This window comes from Oryctolagus cuniculus, chromosome 1 (genome assembly GCF_964237555.1).
Source record: "Oryctolagus cuniculus chromosome 1, mOryCun1.1, whole genome shotgun sequence".
NCBI classification, from domain to species: Eukaryota; Metazoa; Chordata; class Mammalia; order Lagomorpha; family Leporidae; genus Oryctolagus; species Oryctolagus cuniculus.
In genome coordinates, this window is record NC_091432.1 from 21,567,433 (window position 1) to 21,586,159 (window position 18,727).

Here is an 18,727-nt window from a genome sequence, read left to right on the forward strand (position 1 = left end):
GAATGATGAATGACCTTAAACCGAAGAGCACGGTTTACAGGAGGAAAGCGTTGATTTCACTGACAGTTTCTTCAAGGAGGAACAAGGAAAGAGTCAGCTCTTCTAAGCAGGTGGTGGTCAGGCTCAGATGAAAACTCACTTAGGCTCAGAACTGAAGCACACCTGGAGACGCGGTGGGCAGCCCTTGGTCCACATACTCAGCATGGCCAGGCCAGCCCCGGTCAGCCAGGCCCCACAGCAGCCTCAGTTCCAGCCCCAAATTGTCCCCCTACAGCCATCGCTAGGTTGCTGTACTTTGGGGACACCAGGAGCCCCAAGGAGGAGAAGAGGAGCACACCAGAGACAGAGGGGCACTTCATTTCCCCCAGAGAAGCCGCTCGTGACTCATGCACGGGCCCTGTTCCCCTCATCCCAAACAGAGGCCTGTCCCAGGTTCCTGGTGTGCTGTGATGGGAACTAACACAATGCATTCCATCCTCCCTGTCATTGAGAGTTAGCACTTTTTTATTATGTTTTTGGCATGCTCGCTGGCAGACATGCTGTTCCCTGGGCTGGTTTCCCTGGCAACCAAGGAAGAGGTATAAAGGCGCAGTTAAAAACAAGGTCCAGGTTGTTTGTTTTTTTCTTTCCCAGGCCCCCCGGGGGGCTGAGGGCTGTGGCTGAGAACAGTCACGACTCCTCCATCCTGCAGATGACTCACGGCAGGTGCACCGAGTGAACAGGGAACAGGGGCGGCCCCGGTTGAACCTCAGCTACAGGGGTCTCCCACTGCCAGAGTTCTACAAGGGCAAAGCCAAGCTGAGCAACTTCCTAACAAGCCAGTCTTCTGCAGCCCCACGAGGCCCTGGGTCAGGTGCAGCGGCACTGAGCAGCTCGCCTGTGCTGGTCACCTGGCTCCTAGGTCCGGAAGTGGGGTCTCCCTTCAAGCACCTGCCGAAACCTCTGCATCCCTGTGTAGGGGAAGACAGGGACCGGTCAGCATGGATGGCTGAGGCTACTGGGGCCAGCAGGGCAGAGGAGCTGGGCGGGGAGGGTGGGCTGCTCACCCAGGCGGAGCCGGTGGGCCTTGTCGGTGAAGACGATGCGGAACCAGCCGGGCTCTTTACACTGGAACGCCTTGCCAGAGGACAGCAGCACCTTGCCGTCCAAAAACCGGCGCCACAGTAGCTCTTCCTCCTTGAAGGTGGCCTGCGGCAGGTACTGGGCGAGAAGCAGAGGCTCCGAGTACAGCCGAGACCTCGCCCCCAGCCCTGCCCTGCCCTGCCCCTCATCTGCTGCAGGGAGGCTTGGACCTCGCTCCGGGCCTGCATCTCCACCTCCATTACCTTCCTCAGGTTGACCCAGATGAAGAGGCCGGCCCCGCGGCTCAGGAAGGGGATCCCCAGGGCGCGCAGCTCCTCAGAGACGTAGGTGTGGGCAGCCTTGAGCCGGGCGTGGTTTTCCGGTAGGTACACCTGGCTGATCCAGTCTGTTGTGGGTGAAAGGGGAGTCAAAGATCAACGTCCCATCAACCCTCCACTCTACCCCGCTGGTCTAAAGGCTGGAAAGAAAAAGTCCACCAGGGCTGGCGCTATGGCATAGTGGGTAAAGCCGCTGCCTGCAGTGCCAGCATCCCATATGGGCACCAGTTCGAGTCCTGGCTGCTCCACTTCTGGTCCAGCTCTCTGTTGTGGCCTGGGAAAGCACTAGAAGATGGCCCAAGTCCTTGGGCCCCTGCACCTGCATGGGGGACCCCGAAGAAGCTCCTGGCTCCTGGCTTCGGATCAGCACAGCTCCGGCCGTTGCGGCCAACTGGGGAGTGAACCAGCAGATGGAAGACCTCTCTCTCTCTCTCTCTCTCTCTCTCTGCCTCTCCTTCTTTCTGTAACTCTTTCAAGTAAATAAATAAATCTGAAAAAGAAAGAAAAGAAAAAGGCCACCAGCCGCCCGTGCCAAGTGCCCCAAGTGACTGTGCCAAGTGCCCCTCCGTCTGGCCGTGGGGTAGGCGGGACACGGACTGCAAATCCAGACTCCGCCCTGACAGCGCCAGGTCCTGCACTCCATTCTGCAGCTGAGAATGACAAGTTTCTCAGGACGCAGAACCCAAGCCAGAGGTTCATCTGGTTAGAAAGTGGTGGTGCTGGCACACCGGGTTCTAGTCCCGGTCGGGGCGCTGGATTCTGTCCCGGTGGCTCCTCTTCCAGTCCAGCTCTCTGCTGTGGCCAGGGAGTGCAGTGGAGGATGGCCCAAGTCCTTGGGCCCTGCACCCACATGGGAGACCAGAAGTACCTCACTCCTGGCTTCGGATCAGCATGGTGCACCGGCTGTAGCATGCCGGCCGCAGTGGCCACTGGAGGGTGAACCAACAGTAAAGGAAGACCTTTCTCTCTGTCTCTCTCTCTCACTGTCCACTCTGCCTGTCAAAACAAAACAAAACAAAAGATGCCACTTGGGACGCCCACATCCCTTATCAAAGTGCCTGGGTTCACGTCCAGGCTCCATCTTGACTTCTGCTCACGAACACCCAGCAAGGGAGAAGGTGACGGCTCCAATACTTGGGTCTCTGCCACCTGTGGGCAACACCTGGATTTAGTCACTGGCTCCTGGCTTTAGCCTGGTCTAGCCCCAGCTGTTGTAGGCATTTGGGGAGTGAACCAGCAAACAGGAGACCCCTCTCTCCCTCTTTTTCTGTCTCTCCTCTGCCTTTCAAATAAATAAATAAATATTTTAAAATCATGCTTTCACATCACACAGCCCAAAGCTCAGGCCCATCAGTGGAGCCCAGGGTAACTGCACCTGGCTGATCCTCATTTGTATTTAAGCTTCATTGTGTGAAGTCCTATGAATTTAAATGCACGTATAGATTTGTGTAGCCCCCACCAGAGTCGGATTCAGAACAGTCCCATCTTCCCAAAGAGGACCCTCATGCTGTGTCGAGTCACCTCCGCTTCTTGGCCATGAATCACTCATCTGTTACATAGAACTTTCCAGAATGTCACAGAAGTAGAATCCTCCAGCACGCCATCTTCTGGGGCTAGCTTCTTTCCCTCAGCCCGATGCCTTTGAAGAGCGGCCTGTGTTGCCATGAGTTTTACTGTAGAACAGTGCTCCACTGTGTGGACGTGCCACAGCCCACGGCTCCAGCCATCTCTGCAGGGCATCTGGGTTGATTCCCACGATAGGCAGCTATGACTAGAGCAGCTACACATTCACGAGATGTGTGGGGCCGTCAGCGCTGAGGCACCTGTGTGTGGCCTAAAGATCAGGACACACCCTGAGAAATGCGTCACTGGGCGATTGGAGCGCTGTGTGAACGCTGCAGAGTGTCCTGCCACAACACTAGGATGGCTATGACGTCACCAGGGGATAACATCTCACGGGACTGCTGTCGTACGTGAGGTCCGTCACTGACCAACTTGTCGACGTGCAGAGCGTGGTATTAGGATAGCCGGGTCATTCCGTCAGGGTGGGTTTAGCTTTCTGAGACGTTGCCGACTTGTGTTCCAGAGTGGATGAACCACTGACACTTCCACCAGCCATGGGTGAGAGTCCGAGCCGCACCCGTGTCAATGCTGGGTGTCCCTGTGTCTTTAAATCTTAGCTGTTGACAGCAGGTGTGTGGTCTCTGAGACTCATTTCCATCATCTTATATAAGGGGAGTGATAGGGCAAACAGGGCTTCTTGCTGCCTGGGATTCCGGAGAGGGACAAGTGAGATGATACAGCACGGGTGTTTGCAGGGCTCAAGGCATGGAGGCAATTAACGGCAAGCTATCCACGCTCACTATGTGAACTTGGAAACAGAATAGATTTGGGGAGAGGGGGAGAGAGGGAGAGGGGGAGGGGGGAGAGGGAAAGGAAGAGGGGGGGGAGGGAGAGAGAGAGAGAGAGAGAGACTTCCATCGTAACAATCTTCTCTAAGCAGCTTCTGCTGTCTTTTAAGTGGTGTTCACGACTAATAACAGTGAGCTCACACCAATGAAGCCCCTGTTACAGGCCAGGTTCAGTGCTGAGTTACCAAGCACACCAACCCCACAGGGCAGGTCCCATTAGGACCCCTGCTGGGGCGTTGTACGGGAAGCAAGGTGATGCACGCTGGGAAGTGATAGGGTAGGCGAGGCTCAGTCCGGGCAGCCCAGCTGGCCCTCTCAATCCCTGCTCTCAGTTCCTCTCTGGGCTGAGCGTCCACGACCCCAGACTCACTGCCGCCCTCCCTCCCCATTCCCAGGTCACCAGGCCCAGGCAGTCACCGTGGTCTCGTAGCAGCTGTGCCATCTGGTGCTGGGCTATGCCACTAAGGCCATAATAGCGGCAGAGTGAAGCCACCGCAGTGGCCACGTCCTGGTTTTCTGTGTACAGCACGCCGAAGCGGAGCCCAGACATCCCGAAGTCCTGGAAGAACGGGCACTTTAGTCCACGGCCAGCCCTCTCCTCCCACCTCCCTGCCCGCCCCCCACGGCTAGCCAGGACCTCACCTTGCTGGTGGACCACATCACGTGGGTCCTCTGGGGGTCTGGCAGCCTGCAGAGAGCACAGCGTGGGAATAGGGCCCAGCAGAGCAGCAGGGCAGCCCACGCGTGTTTGCTTGCACAGATGAGGAGACGGAGGGACGGATCTGGCTCTGGGCCCCAGGCCAAGCCCTGGGGTCATCTCTTTGAACCACCAACTCCCAGGCATCCTTTGGAGCAGGGCTTGACAAAGCACAACCCATAGGCTCAAACCAGCCTGCGGCTTGTTTTTGTAAATAAAGTTTTATCAGAGCACAGTGATTATGCTCATCCCTTCACACAGTGACTATGCAGCAGGGGCGAGTGAAAGAGCAAACAGCAAATGGCCTAGGAGTCTAAAATACTTCCCACCTGGCCCTTTGTGGGAAAAGCTGGCTGTGTCCTGATTCGCAGCATAGCTCAAGTGTCACATCCTCAAAAGGCGCCCTTGACCTTGCCCACCAGCCAGGTGAGCTGGGTACCCTCTGCAGCACTCTCCCAGACTGCATTTCAACGCTCCTCATGGCCAGGAACAAATGACCAGCTGTGTAGTTAGCAGCTAAAAATTTTTTTTCTGGCTAGAATGGAGAGTTCCACCAGCCAGGGCCTATGTCTTTCTGGTTCATGGCTATTCGCCCAGCACCCAGCACACACCACACACCCAGGACCAAGATCATGGGCAAGTCGCTGCTTTCTCTGTGTCTCACTTTCCCAGTCCTTAAAAGGAAGGAATGAAAGCAACAACCCACGCTGGGTCTACTTTGCAGAGCTTGGGGTCGGGGGGACTCCACGAGGGGGCGGGCGGAGAAGCCTCGGCAGGGCTGAAGGGGCCGAGCGAAGCTCAGGGACTGTTGGGACCCCTGCAGCTCCCATTTATAGACTGCACAGGTGATCTGGCCCCAGTATTCCAGAGGTGCTGTGGCCACAGATTATTTGCTTACTGAAACAGAATGAAAAAAGTCTGATACTGCGCTGGGGTGGGGTAGGGGGTTGGCCCAGTGATCAACACGCTGGTTGGGACACCCGCATGCCACAGCGGAGTGCGTGGGTTTGAGCCCCAGCGGGGCTCCCTTTCCAGCTTCCTGCTAATACACACCCTGGGAGGCAGCAAGCCATGGCTCAGGTACTTGAGAGACCTGGATTGAGTTCCTGGCTCCTGGCTTGGGCCCAGGCCCAGCTTTTGTGGGCATTTGGGGAGTGAACCAGAACCTAGCCTCTCTCTCTCTCTCTCACTCTCTCTCTCAGTCAAATAAGTTTCTTTGGAGCCCAATATTTAAAGGGCTGGAAGCGACTGGCACGTGCGTGGGGCGCCAGCAGTATTTGCTGAAACGCATCAATGAGGGAACGAGAGTAAGACTGGGGCTGCCCTGGGGCTGAAGGGAGCAGAAGAGGAAGCCAGGGTCCACCCAGGCAGCCCCTCCTGCAGGGAGTCCCGAGGCCCCTTCCTTGGAGCTCCCAGAAACCCCAGAAACAGACTGAAAACCGCGACTCTAGAGCACTCCTACTCCCCAGGGATCTGAGAAGCAGTGGGGTCAGCCAGATGGAGGAGGGACCGAGCCAGGGAGAGGCCAGGGCGCTGGGAGAGCACAGGGCGCTGGCGGAGAGCCTCACCGTTCCAGGCTGAGGACGCTGCGGTACTCCAGCGCCTCATCAAACACGGACAGCATGTAGACCTCATCCATGACCACGTGCAGCTCGTGCCTGGTGGGGGGGGAGGAGAGAGAGCTCCATTTGGAGGCCCACCCTTCCCTGGGGGTGGCTGGCAGAGCAGCCCAACTCCAGGGGGAACCCAGGCTAGCCCGGGGCTACCAAGATGTCCCCTGAACACCCTCCTTTCTTCTGCTTTTTCAACGCAACAGGACACACACAAAGCCGCCGACAGTGGAGCCCATGACGCTCTATAGGAGAGAGGCGGAGCTACCAGGTACCTCCAGACGGGAGGGGCACCTGAGCGCGGCACCTGGTTCCTAGCGCGTGCACCAAGTGAAAGCTGTCGATATACAAAGAAATGGGGGCGGGGGAGCAGGGGAGAAATAACAGCCCACAAGCTCCCCTCCCCCACCCCACTGCCAGGGAGTGGTCCAAGCAGGAGGCTGGACACAGCAGGAGGAAGAGGACGTCAGGATCTTCCCCAGAGCCCACGTCAGAAGCTGGCTCTGCCCAGCTGCCTGGCGCCAGCAGTGTGGGCCACCTCACCTCTTGGCAAACTCCAGGTACTCCTGCAGCTCCCCTGGGGAGTAGATGTCACCCAGAGGGTTCTGGGGATTGATGAGGATGAGGCCTTTGACCGTCACACCCTGAAACCAGCCATGGGGCAGGAGACCCTCAGCACCTCCTCCAAGGCCAGAGAGACTCACAGCCCCACTGGGCCAGGCTGGTTGCTGGGCGGCTCCCTGGGAAAGTGGCGGGGAACGAGGGCACGAGCCACTGCAAAATGTACAACAAGGCACAGGGTTCCATCCGCAGCACCGCGACTGGGATGACAGCAGGGAACACAGCCCAGAAGGCAAGATGCCCACAGGCCAGCAGGCCAGTGGAGGGCACCGTTGCTGGGAGAACTTGGAGGAGTTCCCACAGTGAACATACACAGCTTTAACAATTGAGGAGGAAAAACAATGGAGGAGACAGATTGCTAACAAGTGGACGGGAGAGGAGCCCTGGAATACTTTCCAGTCTCTGCCCTTCTTGGGGAGACCTCAGGCCCCCTCAAGTCAGGATATCCCTCAAGTCACCAAGGAGACTGGAGGAGCTGCGGACAGACTCTGGCCCTCCACACCAGACCCACGGAGTCAGGATCAGATGGAGTGGGAAGGGACTATTTTGAATGAGGTCGATTGTCAATATACTGACATTTTGGGGTCTTTTCCTGATGGGAAGACCCCCATGAGCAGGTTCTACTGGATTCCCACCTTGGCTCTATGCCATCACCCTACCCACCTGTCCCCATCACGGACTGTTAACTCTACTCTCCCAGGCATGGTGGCCAGTACCCTGCTCAGACCTCCACCCAACCCCCAGCCTTGGATCGGATTGAACCTCCAGACCTCAGAAATAACTCCTTGCAGGGCCACCTCCAGCTTCTCCACTGTGAGCTGAAAGGGACGTGCGTCTGGTCCAGTGACCTGCAAAAACACCCATCAAAGCCACCATTCAAGTTCACTGACCCAGGGCTGGCACTGTGGCATAATGGGTTAAGCCACCGCCTGGGAAGCCGGCATCCCACATGTGTGCCAGTTCAAGATCAGGCTGCTCCACTTCCAATTCAGCTCCTTGCTAATGGCCTGGGAAAGGCAGCAGAAGATGGCCAAAGGGCTTGGGCCCCTGAATCAATGGGAGACCTAGAAGAAGCTCTTGGATCCTGGCTTCAGCTTAGCCCAGCCCTGGCCCTTGCAGCCAGCTGAGGAGTGAACCAGCAGATGGAAGATTGATATCTCTCTCTCTTTCTCTCTCTCTCTTTCTCTCTCTCTCTTTCTCTGTGTGTGCGTGTGTGTGTGTCTTCCTCTTTCTCTGTAACTCTTACTTTCAAATAAATAAATATCTTTTAAAAAATTTGTTGTCCCCCATGCCTGAGCCTTTGGGCCTCTCCTCCCCTGCATTTTCCAGCCTCTTTGGAACATTCTCAAAAGTAAATAAATAAATAAATAAAACACCCCCTACCCATGACATCAGGGGCACCCACCCCTGCACCCTCCCATTGCTGGCAGAGGCCCCAGGGGTCTCTGGCTGTTGTCCCAAGATCATCTCTGCCTGTTCCCGCTCCGCCATGTCTAAGACTGGCCTTCGGCTCTGACATGGCCTTCAGTGATCTCAGGGCTTGGAGCCTGGGCCCTCCGGGGAGCCCAAGCTTGGGGTAGTCATGTGGCCACAGAAGGCTCCATTCCTTCCTCCCTGGACTTCCTCCCCCATGCACCCTCGAATTCCGACACAGGAAGTGGCCTACAGGTGACCCGGGTCCCACCTGGGAGGCCAGGCGCTCTTACCTCACTGTCCAGATGGACGTAGGCCAGACGGACATGGCTGTTGAGATAGACGTGCTGTGTGATGGCTCCGTAGTAAGGGGTGGGGATCAGGAACACTTCTGGGGATGGAGTGGGCGGGGCCTGTGACCTTCTGGCTGGAACATCCCAGACTCCTGTCCAAGCCTTCAACATCCTTGGGGAACATTTGGTGCAGGCTCCACTTCCCAAAACCCTTTCTAAAGCCTGCATCCATGAGCCCAGTCCCTTCGCGATAACTGACAGCTAAGAATTGCAGAGCACCTCCCTTGTGCTGGGCACTTTGCTGCTCATTCCTTCCATTTTATCTCATTGGAGCCTCACCATCAAGCTCATTATCATTATCGGTGAAGCTATCACAAGCGGGCCTCTGTCCTCTGGATCCAATAACCCTGACCATGACCAGGTCCTGGTCACTTCCACTCAGCAGCCATTCTGAGTTTCTTCCTGCCAAGACAGCACCACTGGGGGACACATTGTCAGCTATGACTGACATTGTGTCCAAAGAAGGTGAGCACTCCCCCAGCCCTGGGGGAATCCAGCACGTGTGGCTTAAGCCAAGCCTGGCTCTCCGAGTCCTGTTTGCATGGACTGGGCTGGTGAGTAAGACGTAAGGAAACTGCGCTGGGACTTGGCAGAGAAACAGAATCTCCGTTTCCCTCTGCTGAGAAAAAAGGGGACAGCCACCACCTCCTCCCTTTCTTTCTGCTTTGAGACCTGTTGTCACACGCAGGTGTGACAGCCACCTGGGGAGCACTGGAGGAAAGGCCACAGTAGCCACGCAGAGAAGCTCCAGAACCCTGACACCACATCGGCCTCCCCTGGGTGTCTCTTCTCTCAGGGGAGCCATTCATTCCCCTGCTGTGGTCCAGGCGATTCTCTTTAGCCAGAGAGCACTGGGATTGCAGTCCCTGAGGCTGGGCAACAGGGGTCGCTGCAGGCACGGGGCTGCCCCGGCGCAGGGTGGGCCACGGGGTCCACTTACCCCCTGCTTCACACAGCACAGTGGCCAGGGCAGAGAAGACGGAGGCACAGCCATTCAGAACGACCACCTGAGGGTGACACACGCAGGGGACGGAGGTGATTCCAGGAGACAGCAAAGGACCCACAGCCTCTGTCGCAGGACAGCACAGGAGGAAAGACAGAGCCCTCCTCTGTGCCCTTCGGGGCTCAGTCCCAGCAAAGCCACAGGAGGGGGCCTGAAGGCCCCTCCTGACCAACAGCCAAGTTCACTGGTAGGACCTTGCTCCAGGTCACCTGGGCAAGAAGAGGGAGCTGCTCATGGCGATGGTGTCACCCAGAGGTGTGCAAAGAGGCCACAGCACAGCACGGGCAGAACTCACCCCCGAAGTCTGAAGATGGAGGACTTGGGGGGAGCAGGAGGAGGCACCCCTTACTCTGCTTTGAAACCGCTCAAGGCTGAAACCACTGAGTCGGCCGCAGCAGTTCAGACCCAAAGCGGGACGCCCACAGCCCATATCCGAGAGCCTGGGTTCGAGTTCCAGCTCCACTCCCAAGTCCCGCTTCCTGCTGATGCACACCCCAGGAGGCAGCAGGTGAGACTCCCGCATTGTGTCCCAGCTTCAGACGAGCCCAGCCCTGGTGGTTGTGGGCATTTGCAGAGCAAACCAGCAGGCAGAAGCTCTGTCTCTCTGCATCTCAAATAAATGGGAGTTTTTCAAGAAAAATTCCAAGGGAAGGGCAGACGCTAACCACACCTTACCCTTAGCCAGACAGAAGTTGGGGGTGGGGGCCCAAAAGCAGAAAGAGTGAGGGGGCTACTCACATTCTCCGGTCTGAGGGCAGTGCGGCTCTTGCAGTAGAGAGACAGGAACTTGGCCACTTCCTCCCGGAGGCTGGAGACCAGACAGACAGATAGGCCACCCCACAGCTCCTGCGGCCACTCCTTCGGCAGCCACCACCTCTCTCCCCTGGTCTGGACCCATCTCCACTCCTGGGCACCCACTTCCCCCCAGCAGGCACAGGTGCTGTCACGTCCATTCTCAGTCGGCCTAGGAACCCCAACCCCACCCCCTGGCAGACTTCAGGGGGTATTGAAGGAGTAGTGTGCGTGAAGACACAATCGTCGCCATCCTCATCACAGAAACTTCCCCTAGTTCCTATGTGGACACTTAGTGAACAGTCCCCTTATGCGTGCGGATGCGATTTGGAGAATAGCGTTTACTCTTCATAATACTATAAGGCACACCTACTGTTCCTATTTTACAAGGAGACTTGAGGTTTGATGGGATTACGCTACCTGCTGTAAAAATGGCACAGTCCGCACTCAAGCCCCCAGTGCCCACCCTCCTAACGAGTGCTGTCAGAATCAGGGCTGGGATTGATCCTCCTTGGCCACCGAACCCTTCGAAGCGTGCCTGGGCCTCAGGAAGTGCTCAGCAGGCACGGATATTAGCAGTGCTGTGTACCGCCTCCCATCCTACCCTCAGGAAAAGATTCCTTGCCTCGTGAGTCTTCATGCCCACGCCTCTGGCCCGGGTTCGTGAAACCCCCCTGGCAGCTCCTGAGCTGGGGAGGGGCTGGCAGGGACACCAGTTCCCTGCAGATGTCCCAGGAGGCCTGTGCCCACGGCTCTCCAGGATGAGGCTTTCTCGACCTGCCACTATGAACACTGGCGCTGGAATCATCTTGGCTGGGGGCAGGGAGGGAGGCCATCCTGGGCACTGTCAAAGCTTTAGCAACACCCCCTGGGCCCTACCTACTATATGCCAGCAGTGCACCCCTTGCCACTATGATGACCCCCAAATGTCTCCAGGCAGTGCCACAACCCAGCCACCCCCCTCCAAGGGAAGCAGAGCCGCCCTGTGTTGAGAACCACATGCACAGTCACTTACAACAGATGTCCCCTCCAGTCGGGGTACTGCAGCAGGGCCGGCTCCACCCGCAGCATGTCGCTCTGAGTCAGCTGGGGACAGGGAGGAAAGAGCAAGTCTGAGGGCCGGCACTGCCCCTGCAGCTGGCCAGCACCAGTGCCTTTCGAGTCACTAGGCTCACTAGGCTAATCCTCTGCCTGCGGTGCCAGCACCCCAGGGATTCTAGTCCCGGTTGGGGCACTGGATTCTATCCCAGTTGCTCCTCTTCCAGTCCAGCTCTCTGCTGTGGCCCAGGAAGGGCAGTGGAGGATGGCCCAAGTGCTTGGGCCCTGTACTCGCATGGGAGACCAGGAGGAAGCACCTGGCTCCTGGCTTCGGATCGGTGGAGCACACCAGCCGTAGCGGCCACTTGGGGAGTGAACCAACGGAAAAAGGAAGACCTTTCTCTCTGTCTCTGTCTCTCTCTCTAACTCTTCCTGGCAAAAAAAAAAAAAAAAAAAAAAAAAAAGTCAATGGCTTGTCCTGCTCGCTCGTCAGAGAAACCACTAGCAGAGTGGCACCCACGTGTGGCATTTTCATGCCCGTTTGGCAGATGACAAAACCAAGGCTCAAAAAAGTGAGATGGCTCAGCCAACATCACTGAGACCAAACCTAGATTTTCTGACTCCTAGTCCAGTGCTCTTTATACAATGTTGCTACCTAAAAAAAAATTTTTTTTTTTTAAATTTGAGAGGTCGATTTGCCGGGACAGGGATGGGAGACCATGCCACTGAGCTCTACAAGGGGTGACAGAAGAGACCCCCGACTTGGGTGCTACCTCCCTGGTCCTGGCTCCAACTCCTGGAGGGACATGGCCACCGGCCACCGCTGTCTGCAGGCTCAGCGCCACCTCCCACTTGAGACATTGTGGCAGCTTCTAGTCCACCCACCCCTGACCCGGTGCTGGGTCAGTCATTGCTAGGGCATCATGGGTAGGGTGTCCAGGACGGGCTAATGATATGGGGGCCTTGGGCCCTGGGACCAGAGGAAGAAGAGGAATCAGCCACTCCTGTACACCTGTGGAGAGCCTGTTCCCTCCCGTCCTTCCTGCTTTACCGCCGATCCAATATGGCAGCCATGGCCAACTGTGGCTACCGACCACACCAACGCTGGCTGGTCCAAACCGGGACACACTGGCTTCCGAAGACTCGGTATGAAAAGTGAATGTGAAATATACCATTCTTTTTTTTTTATCAATTACATGTTAAAAAGGTCACATTTGGAGGTAAATAAAATAAATTTTACCAAGTTTTTATTTTTACCTTTTTAGTAGAAAATTTAAAATTATATACGTGGCTCAGCTTTTGGATATTTCAGTGCTGAGCTGTTCTAGAAGGAAGAGCTGGCTTTGGGTAAAGCAGGCCTTTAAAACCTACTCCCGGCACAGGGGTTTGGCCTGGCAATTAAGATGCCTGTGGCCCACACCAGAGTCCCCGGGTTTGATGCCCTGGCTGTGCTCCTGATAATACAGACCCCGGAGCAGTGATGGCGCAAGTGGTTGGTTCCTGCCACCCATGTAGGAGACTGAGGTTGAGTGTCCAGCTCCCAGCTTTGGCCTGGCCCAGCCCCAGCTGTTGGGGTCATCTGGGCAGCACATCAGCACAGTGGGGAGTTCTCTAAATGCCTGCAACAGGAAACTCAGTCCGGGTCTCCCGTGTGGCTGTCAGAGACCCCATTACCTGAGCCGCACCTGCTGTCTCCCAGGGTGCGAATGAGCCAAGAGCTAATAGAGCCAGGACTGGAAGCAGGCAGGCACTGTGACACGGGACAAGGGTGTCCCAACGGTACCTCAGCTGCTGTGCCAAAGGCCCGGCCCTCACACATATTCTAGAAAAAGAGGAACACCTACTCCCTACAACCCCTGCTTCCCAGAGCTGAGACTTTTGCACCTTTAGAAACAGGTTCCTGGGACCAGTGCTGTGGCTTAGCAGGTTAAGCCTCAGCCTGTGGTGTTGGCATCCCATATGGGCGCTGGTTCAAGTCCTGGCTGCTTCACTTCCAATCCAGCTCCTTGCTAATGGTCTGGGAAAAGCAGCAGAAGGTGGCTTAAGTCCTTGGGCCCTTGCAACCGCGTGGGAGACCCGGAAGAAGCTCCTGGCTCCCGGCTTCAGATTGGCCACTGCAGCCATTTGGGGCGGGAACCAGCGGATGGACGATCTCTCTCGCACTGTGTGTCTCTGCCTCTCTCTGTGTCTGTAACTCGGCCTCTCAAATAAATAAATAAATCCTTAACAAAAAAAAAAAAGAGAGAGAGAAAGAAAGAAAGAAAAGAAAAAACCAGGTTCCTTTGGGTTAAGCACTGCGGTTTCTACAAACCCAGACCAACATTCCAGCCGTGGGAGACCCATTTAGCAGGTATCTCCAGTGGTTTGCTGGAGAGGCCTCTCACCAGCTCAAAAAATCTGACTATGAAATTTTTAGGAATTTTACAAACTGTGTTTAAAAAAAAAAACATTAAATTAACAAACTTGGAACTAAATGATTTCCCTTCCAAAGGCAGGAAGCACTCAAACATCCGTGCCTGGCGACTTGGTGCCCTGTCCAACCCACAGCTCTCCCGACATTAGCTCCGCCTCTGTGTCTGCATAGACACAGAGTGTGCTCTGCCGTGCCTGACCACAGAGGGCGCCCTTACACTATGAAACCAGCACAGCTACAGAGCGGGGCTTTATTTTGTGCCCTGCAGAGCCAGCTGCTACAAACCCACAACATAGCATTGAGCGCTTCCCCTCTAGGACCCAGCACCCAACACAGCAGGAGAGGCTGAGTCAGGGAGAGTCTGAGCAGAAACAGGGCAGAAGGGGGAAGTGACCGGCCCAAAATCACACAGACGCTTGTCCCCAAGGCAGAGCTGCAGCCGTGGGTCTCCTCACTCCCAGGCCACAGCTGCCGAGCCTCTCACAGGCTCCTGGGGAGGGAAGAAGTCCCTTGAGGGTGGCGATGTCACCCGTGGCACCCCCAGGACTTACCCGGCTTTGCAGCAGGTCGAAGCAGAGCTTGTTCTCACTGACGCCCAGGTTAATGATGCCCTGGAGATGAGAGGTGCAGAGACAGGGTAGGCACGGCAGAGGGTACCTGTGAAAGGCCCGAGAAGCCCACCAGGGCGGCACAAGGTGGGGGGGCTCTCTACAACCCACCCTTGCGACCGCCCTCTTTATCTTGTTCAAGCTGTGCCCTGACCCCTCAGCTCCCAGATCCCCTCTTCCCATTTCTAGAGAGTCGTCCAAATGCTGTCTCCTCCAGGAAGCCTTCCCCAAACATCCCCGGAAGCCATCTTTTCTTCTAGATCCCACAGCTCTTTTTTTGGTTTTTAGATTTATTTGAATGGCAGAGTTATAGAGTGAGGACACACACACACACACACACACACAGAGGGAGAGGGAGAGAGAGAGAGAGGGAGAGAGTGAGCTTCCATTCGCTGGTTCACTCCCCAGATGGCTGTAATGAACCAAGCTGAAGCCAGGAGCCAAGAGCTTCCTTAGAGCCTCCCACATGGGTGCAGGGACCCAAACACTCGGTCCATCTTCTGCTGCTCTTCCCAGGCCACCAGCAGGAAGCCGCATTGGAAGCAGAACAGCCGGACTCTACTGGTGCCCATCTGGGACGCTGGCGTCGCAGGTGGCGGCTTTACCTATTGTGCCACAGCGGGGGCCCCAGCCCTTTTTTTAAAAAATCATCTTTTTTAAAAAAAAAAGTTATTTATTTGATATGTAGGGAGACAGAGGGAAAGAAACGAGAGAGAGAAAGAGAGAGCTTCCATCCACTGGTTCTCTCCTCAAATAGCTGGGCTGCACTCCAATTGGCGACAGGAACTCAATTCGGGCCCCTCACTTGGGTGGCCAACGCCCAACTCGTTGAGCCATCACTGCCGTCCTCCAGGGTCTGCATTGGCAGGAAGCTGGGGATGAGAGCTAGAGCTGGGTGCTGAACCAAGTACTCCACTGTGGAACACGGACAGCCCGACAGGCTTCTTAAATGCTAAGTCAAACACCTGTCCATTAGAAATTTTAAACAAAATTTCTCTTTAATAGAGAGAGAGAGAGAGAGAGAGAGGGAGAGGGAGAGGGAGCCTCAACTCTTTATCTATCCCTTTCAAAGCTCTGGTCAGTTTTGGTCCAGGAATTGATGGACCTGCTGTCTCTCTCCGACTGATGGGAAGCTGTGGGATGGTCAGGTGTATGTCCAAGACACCACTGGGTCTCTCAAGGGGCTTAGCAAAACTCATTATATGTTTACAGGATGAAAGAATACAGTATGGAGGCTGGCGCTGTGGCACAGTGGGTTAAAGCCCTGGCCTGAAGCGCAAGCATCCCATATGGGTTCCAGTTCTAGTCCCGGCTGCTCCTCTTCCCATCAGCTCTCCACCACGGCCTGGGAAAGCAGTGGAAGACGGCCCAAGTGCTTGGGTCCCTGCACTCACATGGGAGACCCGGAAGAAGCTCCTGGCTCCTGACTTTGGATGGGCTCAGCTCCAGGAGTTGCAGCCATTTGGAGAGTGAACCAGTGCATGGAAGACCTCTCACTCTATCTCTGGATACTCTGGAACTCTGTATTTCAAATAAATAAAAATAAATCTTTTTTAAAAAATAGTAAATACAGTGAACTCGCACTCTGACCGGACAGAAACAGGCGGCAGAGGATCAATAAGAAAAGCCCATGTGTCAGCGTAAATGCTGCCCTTGGAGGCCCTGACTCCACCCCCTGCCAGGGCATTTATTTCCTAAGAGAGGGAGTTTGGAAGGCACAAGCCAAGCTCTCCCTTCCAGAATCCCCAGGCCTCCTGCACAGCCAGCTCCTGACCCCTGAGTTACAGGCAGCAGTGAAGGAAGAGGAAAAGGTGGAACTTGAAGGAGCTAAGATTGTAACCAAGAAAAATCCAAGTTCCTCCACGTACAACCCGTCCACCCACAACCCTCTGTAACTCTGCCTTCAAAATACATTCACCGCACCCACCCTGCCCCGCTTTTCACCTGACAAGAGCAAGTTGGCTTCTACCAGTCATGGGGAGGTAGCCCACCCTGCAGGCCCCTCCTGGGTGGCAGTGGGGAGGGGGCTTCACTCACACTGGGGTTCTGGTCCTCGTCATATATATCCATGCAGTAGGTCCTGTAGCCCTCCTCGGCCGAGTCCCAGAACCACTTAATGACTCTCCCTCTACAGGACAAGAAGGGGCTGTCACCGGAGAACGTGGCGGCCGGATCGCCCACGCCGTGGGTCCCCGGCAGCTTCTGGTCCGGTTCTCCGCAGCATTGTCTTTCCAAGTCATCTCCGCAGCCCCCACTCAGGTCTCGCGTGGAGGCTGGGCCCGGAGAGGCAGCAGGTGCCCCGGATTCCTTCTGAGAAACGGTGGACATCTGCAGGAGGCAAGAGCATTCAACACGTGGACATCTGGGGAGCAAACCAATGGACAGAAGAGCGCTCTCTCTCTCTCTCTCTCTCTCTCTCTCTCTCCACCTGACAAGTAAACGTGGCTCCGCCTGACAAGTAAACGTGGTGTGTGTTTTTTTGTGTGTTTGTTTTTTTTGTTTTTGTTTTTGTTTTTGTTTTTTTTACAGGCAGAGTGGATAGTGAGAGAGGGAGACAGAGAGAAAGGTCTTCCTTTTGCCGTTGGTTCACCCTCCAATGGCCGCCACGGCTGGCGCGGTGCGGCCGGCGCACTGCGCTGATCCGATGGCAGGAGCCAGGTGCTTCTCCTGGTCTCCCATGGGGTGCAGGGCCCAAGCACCTGGGCCATCCTCCACTGCACTCCAGGGCCACAGCAGAGAGCTGGCCTGGAAGAGGGGCAACCGGGACAGAATCCGGCGCCCCGACCGGGACTAGAACCCGGTGTGCCGGCGCCGCAAGGCGGAGGATTAGCCTAGTGAGCCACGGCGCCGGCGTAAACGTGTTTTTAAAACTGCTCCCAGCAGAGTGTAGCCTGGGAACCTGACGGTGGTGTAGGGTGTAGGGTAGGCTGAGATGACCGAGTGGTCTGGAGCAGACGATGGGTGCCAGGAGAGGGTAGGCCCGTCCTGTGCGTGGAAGTGAGCTCCCTCGCTCTGCTGAGCCCGTCTCCGTTCCCCCCACAGAGGGCAGAGCAGTAGCCGCCACCAGGTAGCAGGCAGGATTTAAACACTGCATAGGTTCCAGGCTGCGGGACACAGTTCAACCACACAGCAGTCACTGTATCATCACTGCCCGCTCCCGTCAAGTCAAGTCCCCGGTCCTGGTGTGCAAGCCTGCTCACATCAAATGACCCAGCGACCCAGGGAGCCCCCTTGGGGCTACATTCCACCCCACGAGGTCTTCTCTGGGATCCTCCCCTAACTGGCTGGGCTCTCCCCAGCGCTCACCTCCGTAGACAGCCCGGGGTCTCAGGACTGGGCAGCGGGGCAGGCAGAGGAGGCCGGCGTGGGTGCTCAGCCTGGGTCCTGGGTGTGGACGGTTCCCAGCTCCCCGTGTCCAGTGCGGTGACCGCGAGCCCACGGCCGCGCCTGGCTAGGCTTGGGAGATGGACTTCGGAATCCCGCTGACGGTCACTACACACCGAAAAAGGGGAGGTCCGGAGGCCGGAGGAAGCCTCGGGAGAGAGGGCTCCGGGATTCCGGGAGGAGGAAGTGTGTTCGGGGCCAGGGAAGGGCGGAGACTTCTGCAAAGCGGGCAGAGGGAAGCCCGGCGGTCGGGTGATCGCGCCTCCCCGGCGGCGCTGTGGGACACCGCGCGGGGGCCCGGCACGCGCGCCCGCAGAGTCCGTTTCCCACGCCCGGAAACGCCCTCCACCGCTGCACGCGCGACCGAGACAGGCGGGACCCGGGAGCCGGGGCCGGACTTGCGTTACCGCTCGCCCGCCACCTGGCGACCCGGGCCGGAGGGGCACACCAGGGAGGCCGGGCCTCCGCTGCCGATCCCTGCAGGGAAGAGGGGCAGGCGCAGGGGAGAGGGCGCCGCGAGGACCTCCTGGAGGAAGGAGACCGCCGGCTGGCTCCTCGGGAGCTTGGCGGGAGCTGGAGGGTCCTCCCCGGCTGGCATCCTGTCGCAGCGGGCCTTAGTCCTCTGGTTTTCAGATTTTGAAAGCCAGCCCCTGGGAACCCTAATGCCGCGGATGTCCGCTTTCTCTCAGTTTGCAGTTCCTGTCTTCCCTGTGAGGATCACGCGACGGCTCCTTGCTAAAGACAACTCCCGGGCGCTCAGTCTAGCGTTTGGGATGCCACTTGCCACACCCATGTGCCCTCTCAGAGTGCCTGGGTCAAGGTGGCTTCCTGCTAATGTACACCCTGGGAGGCAGGAAGTGCTTGGGTCTCCCTGCCTCTCAAATAAGTAAATTAAAAGGGAATTACCGTGTGCCACAGGCACCTGCAACAGGGAGAATTAACTCCACCCCACGAACACTGGCATTTGTCCTCCTTGGAAGCCCC

At 56.7% G+C, this 18,727-nt stretch overlaps 1 protein-coding gene across 1 annotated transcript; it reads right to left on the minus strand.

The window, feature by feature from the left end:
* Window positions 1-486: 486 nt before the first annotated feature.
* Window positions 487-18,388, minus strand: ACCS (1-aminocyclopropane-1-carboxylate synthase homolog (inactive)). The gene is made up of 15 exons (XM_008270084.4): window positions 17,666-18,388; window positions 16,397-16,687; window positions 14,303-14,362; window positions 11,316-11,386; window positions 10,247-10,316; window positions 9,446-9,512; window positions 8,446-8,543; window positions 7,510-7,587; window positions 6,662-6,762; window positions 6,077-6,166; window positions 4,454-4,499; window positions 4,229-4,370; window positions 1,326-1,468; window positions 1,047-1,200; window positions 487-950 (listed from the first exon to the last, which is right to left on the minus strand). Exons 2-15 carry the CDS (start codon window positions 16,685-16,687, stop codon window positions 898-900), a joined length of 1,464 nt encoding a protein of 487 aa, XP_008268306.1. The 5' UTR covers window positions 17,666-18,388; the 3' UTR covers window positions 487-897.
* Window positions 18,389-18,727: the final 339 nt, after the last annotated feature.

Excerpts from the sequence above, each read along its gene's own strand:
- ACCS (XM_008270084.4), bottom strand. The coding sequence starts at position 16,687 with ATGTCCACCGTTTCTCAGAAGGAATCCGGGGCACCTGCTGCCTCTCCG. Across the intron at positions 6,167-6,661 it reads TACCTGGAGTTTGCCAAGAG|GCACGAGCTGCACGTGGTCA; the intron begins GTGAGGTGGCCC and ends CCCCCCCACCAG. Across the intron at positions 1,469-4,228 it reads ACAGCTGCTACGAGACCACG|ACTGGATCAGCCAGGTGTAC; the intron begins GTGACTGCCTGG and ends CACCCACAACAG.